The sequence below is a fragment of the Hippocampus comes genome, unplaced genomic scaffold, assembly GCF_001891065.2.
Source record: "Hippocampus comes isolate QL1 unplaced genomic scaffold, H_comes_QL1_v1.1 scaffold36, whole genome shotgun sequence".
Classification (NCBI taxonomy): Eukaryota; Metazoa; Chordata; class Actinopteri; order Syngnathiformes; family Syngnathidae; genus Hippocampus; species Hippocampus comes.
Window position 1 is genome coordinate 2,706,131 of NW_017805695.1, and position 5,160 is coordinate 2,711,290.

General features: G+C 43.5%; 1 protein-coding gene across 1 annotated transcript in view; it reads left to right on the forward strand.

Moving 5' to 3' along the window:
• Positions 1 to 5,160, forward strand: part of b3gat2 (beta-1,3-glucuronyltransferase 2 (glucuronosyltransferase S)) — a 53,194-nt gene continuing 48,034 nt past the window's right edge. Inside the window, exon 1 of the mRNA XM_019882252.1 lies at positions 1 to 982. Within this exon, the coding sequence (XP_019737811.1) occupies positions 455 to 982 (528 nt within the window). The 5' untranslated portion in view covers positions 1 to 454. The remainder of the gene's footprint in view (positions 983 to 5,160) is intronic.

Consider the following 5,160-nt stretch of genomic DNA (forward strand, 5'->3'; position numbering starts at 1 on the left):
CTGTCCACCCCGGGTCTCCCTGTGTGTGCCGCCTCCCACCTCTTCCACTGCACCTGCTCCTCCCCATCCTGCCTTATTACCCTCATGTTCTCTCCAAGTGATGCTTCTCAGCTGCGGGAGCGAGTGGCGGAGAACCCCACTCGTAGGACCGATCTCTTGGGATTATTTTCGCCCCGTTAGAGTCACAGTATTGACGGACGAAGGATTCTAGACATGTGGACTTCTCCCGAGAGTCAGCTGGAAGTGGACACGGACACATTGTGACAGGGGAGGATAGTGACTTCTGGGAAACAGGACCGCCCGGAGCGTGGAGATCAGCCGACGTTGGTGGCACAGAAAGAACGAGTAACAACATGATTTTTGACTACGGTAATTGAAAAAAAAAGAGAGCGACAGAGAGGGTCGGCAGTTTGCAATGAAGTAACTAGAAGAGTGCAAGCTCGATAACTTCGCCATGAAATCAGTGTTCTTCAGCCGATTCTTCATCCTGCTGCCTTGGGTCCTTATAGTCATCATCATGATCGATATCGACAGCAAAAGAACGATCTGGACTCCGATCGGTGTTCCGCGCAGCAGGGCGCAGCTTGCGGCCCGAAAAGCGGGGCTCGGTGGCCCTAAGAACCACTCTGCCCTGCCGGTCATCTACGCCATAACTCCCACTTACACGCGACCCGTGCAGAAAGCCGAGCTGACACGACTGGCGCACGCTTTCCGCCAGGTGCCTCAGTTCCACTGGATCGTGGTGGAGGACTCCACAGTGCGCACGGATCTGGTGAGCCGCTTCTTGGCTCAGTGCGGTGTGCCTTACACGCACTTGCACGTCTTCACGCCGCGCAGGTTCAAACGCGCTGGGATGCCCCGTGCCACCGAGCAGAGAAATTTGGCCCTGGGCTGGCTCAGGCAACACCGGACACGCCGGGACGCCGGGGTGGTCTTCTTTGCGGACGATGACAACACTTACAGCCTGGAGCTGTTTCAAGAGGTGAACCTTTTCACATTTTCATCACAGATAGTCTTTTATTGGACTTGAATAGACTTGACCAGCGGTGTATAAAGCATGGTAATTCACTTTCTGTTCAATAACTTACTCAACATATTTCTACATGATCGGGTTCAACAGTCGAACATAAATGAGAGAATTAATACCTTGACTGTATTATTCAAAAATACGAATTCCAAAAATAAATGCAGATGGGTGGCTACTATATGGGATATTCTAACTTTAAAACAACAAGAATTCATACTGTACGAATTAACCAAACCCGACCGATGGTCCAGAAAATTGATGGATGGATGGATACTGTGTTGTATTCGCTGCTTGTATGTTTGCGCTGACTCGTCCTCCTGCATTTAAATCACTACAATTTTATTATAAGCAGTTTATGACCTACTTTGCCACTCAATGACCTGTGAACATGCTTATATATCTTATAGTTATATGAATAACGCCAGCACACCTCATTTGTTTTGTGTGCAGTTTGTATGTTGCGCGGGTGGGCTCATACTGTGTGTGTGAGTGTGAGTGAGAAGCCTTGTTTGCTGGCAACCAGACCAGGAAACCTATGATCCACAGTTAAATGTAAGAGGCACGGCTCATCTGTGACCTCGATGGGGACAAGCGATATAAAAAAACAAATATGGATGGGTGGATTTGGATTGTTTTTAATTGGTGGTATGGTTAAATCGATTTAATTAGCATATCTGCTCACGTTGTATACATATTCATGTCACATACATGTGCCAGTACAGGGAAGCAAACAAACATGTCTGACTATATCCATCCGTCGGCCCCTCAAGCTACTCTGGTTGCTCCAATAACCCTATGGGAGTCCTTCCAACTATTTACAGACTGTTCATATGCTTTTTTTTTTTTTTGCTATTAGCCATCATTTTGTTTTCGTGGCGCAGATCATTGATGGAGAAAGCAGATGAGAGATGAAAGGAGATTTTACGCATGTGCACGGACATGGCGGAGTTAAATCACAGCACCACCTGGCCTGCATACACCATAAAATTCCACACACTCTCACATCACCGTATGCATGCATATTTTCTCTGGTAAACGCTCATTTTAATGTGAAATAAAAAGTGGAGTGGACTTCTTTGTGCTGATCCTTGGCGCAAAAAAGTTTGGAGATCACTGCACTATGTAGTGTCTCCTGAGCCAAGTTGAGGAGCGCCCAAGCGTCATTCCACCCATCACTGCATACCAAGAACATTATCATGAAGTCCGTTTTTTTAAATACAAAGCTTTCTTTCAAATGTAATACTGCTGGAATCTAACAGATGATTTGCATGTTCTCCTTGTGCCTGCGTGGGTTTTCACTGGGTACTGCGATTTCCTCCCACATTCCAAAACCATGCATGGCAGGTTAATGAAACACTCTTAAGTTGTCCCGAGGTGTGAGTGTGAGCGCGGATGGTCGTTCGTCGGCGTGTGCCCTGCGATTGGCTGGCAACCGGTTCAGGGTGTCCCCCGCCTACTGCCCAAGGACAGCTGGGATGGGCTCCAGCACACCTGCGACCCTTGTGAGGATAAGCGGGTCAGAAAATGGATGGATGTTCTTGGCCATGGGGCAATTAATGTCAAAATTAGAGGCTGCAATGAACCTGGACTGGACAGCAGGGCTGTAGTACTCGAGTCTGGATTCGACACGTGTTTTTGTTGTCTCGGACTTGCTATTTGAATCGGACTTGTCTTGGACTCAACCAATGGACTCGACTCAATCAAGACCAACTATGTTTTAATTCCTGAAAATTAATGTCCTCCTTCAAAAGAAATTTGAAGTAAAGTTTTTCAGATTATGGAACTAGCCATCTGATGGGTTAATGTGACTGCACAGGTGTCATAGACAGCAAACCCTGCTGCAGTGTTGCGTCCATCGTAATTCATTAGCTATTTCAACGCTGTTTTGTAGCCACCTCGTACTGCTCGGTGTGGTTTGCTGCTCCCCGGTTCCCCATCTTCTCCTCGTCTCTCCCCTCGAGGTGGACTACCAATAATACAGCAATATTGTTTTTGCAATTGTTTTTGTTGTCGATCTGCACACACGGTTAATCAAGCAAAGGATTCCATGCCATCTCAGAAGAGGCTTGAGCGTAATGAAATGTCTCTAATTTTGTGATCGAGAAAACGGTAGTTTTATATCGTAAGGTTTACACTTGGTCTCATCTGGATTTGGACTCGGACCTTGTGGTGACGGACTTGACTTGGACTCGATAAAGATGGGCTTGAGTACAGCCCTGCTGGACGGAGAGCTGATTGAACAAGAAGGCAAACCAACATACACAAAGGAAATCATCTAATAAACAGCTTCAAGTAACTTCTTCCTCTTTTTCCATGACTTTTGTGGCTCTGTTTTGACACCGGATGCCTTTCCTGACACGATATCCCGTTTTGAGAAAAGCACTGCTCATCCCGAGTAGTGCGGTGATGAGGTATTTGCCATGCAGCAACTACGTTAACGGCATGCAAATGTACAATGTGTTCCCGTCGCAACTGTGCCTCAACTCTCCTTAAATATAGAATCCACATCAGCAAGAAAGAAAAGCCGAGCCTACTGAAGAGCAACTCCCGCATACAGAGCTGCAAGTGGGCTTAAGCATGTGCATTTTAGTCTAAACCATTTAGGGTTCAAGGTTTTTGTTGGTGCTCGAAATCCTCAAAAAGGAAAGCTGTATGAATTCAATTACTCTTTGTCAAATCTTAACCTCGACCACAATAAACATTTGTGCTCTACCATGTATCATCGCTTTGAATTAGCCTCTTTTAGATGTTTCAGGCCCATTTCCATATACAGTCTAAGCTTTGCCATTGGTTTTACAGACAGATGCCCTTCCTCACTCCAACTCTCCCTATTTGGACGGCCTTAGGAGTGACAGTAAATTGGGCTAAGCTTGGTTACCCTGCTATGTCGTGCTTTGGTTATTGCGGCTTTAGTCTATCGTCGAGGTTTTCATATGTCACCATGTCACCTCTTGCGGGTTTATTTTGCTTTTTTTTTTGTTTTTTTGCTTTAGATGCAAAACAGTTTTTTATGAACTTTTATTGATGAGCTTCATGCTGTCAATTTACAGATATGTGTATTCTTGTCACATCTGACCAATGAAATTATTAAACGCATGGTAATCTCCCAATGAAACTGTCCCAATTCGCCCTCATACTGAATATTCGTATCAGGCATTTGCATATTCCAGTAGGAGGCTCTGATGACAAAATATTTTCCCAAAACCAGCTTACAAGAGTAAATATTGCTGAAGTTTGCCAGTGGATAGTCCTGACAGCTTTGAGGAGTGTCAAAAAAAAATAAAAAATCCAACGTCGTTTTCCAAACAAGCTTTGAATAGCTGCAGGTCTCCGTGATGAAGCAGCTTGCTTTTCGACACCCAAGAAGAGGGCTTTGATGTTTTTAGTACACAGTATACTATTTATTGTTTTAATTGTTGAGATGTGTTGAGCCTCTTAACATGTCATCATCAGCAGCTCTCTCGTTCCCTCTTTCTCCCTCTCTCACTGATAACTGCGCACTCATACTTTAGTATGTTTGCATGTTCCCTGATGAGGTGAAACCATGCACTTCCAGGTTTCTTCGTATTTAGAAGGAAATTCACTTATCGTGGTCATGGGTCATGTCACCTGCTATAACTGAGGGACCACCGTAATACAAAAATCAGTTTAAATAAGAAAAAAAAAGAATACAAATTCCTGATTCACTTTGTTGGTTAAGTGTATTGTATGTATATGAGGCATCTTTATTTTTTCAAAAAGTAATTACGTCGAACAAAAACATGTAATCTCAAATAAATATGAAGAGACTGGATAGGACTCCACCACCAAATCATCAGGTAGCGTATTATTTCAAGGCTAGTAACATAGGCATGATGGAACACAACAACAAGAGTAGTGAAGCAGTTTAGTCAGTGGCGGACCCTGAGGGCCAGCAAGGCCTTCTCTGCTGGCCTAAACATTCTCATAAAAGTAAATTTACTTTTATGTATTTTATGTTATTTTATAATTTATGTTATTTATTTTCATAAATATGTAAACAAAATTATTATATTTATTAATAATAATAATAATATATTAATAATATATGGAAATAATAATATATTATTTCCACTTAGTTGAGTGGCTGGTATTTTTAATAACATTTAAAACCA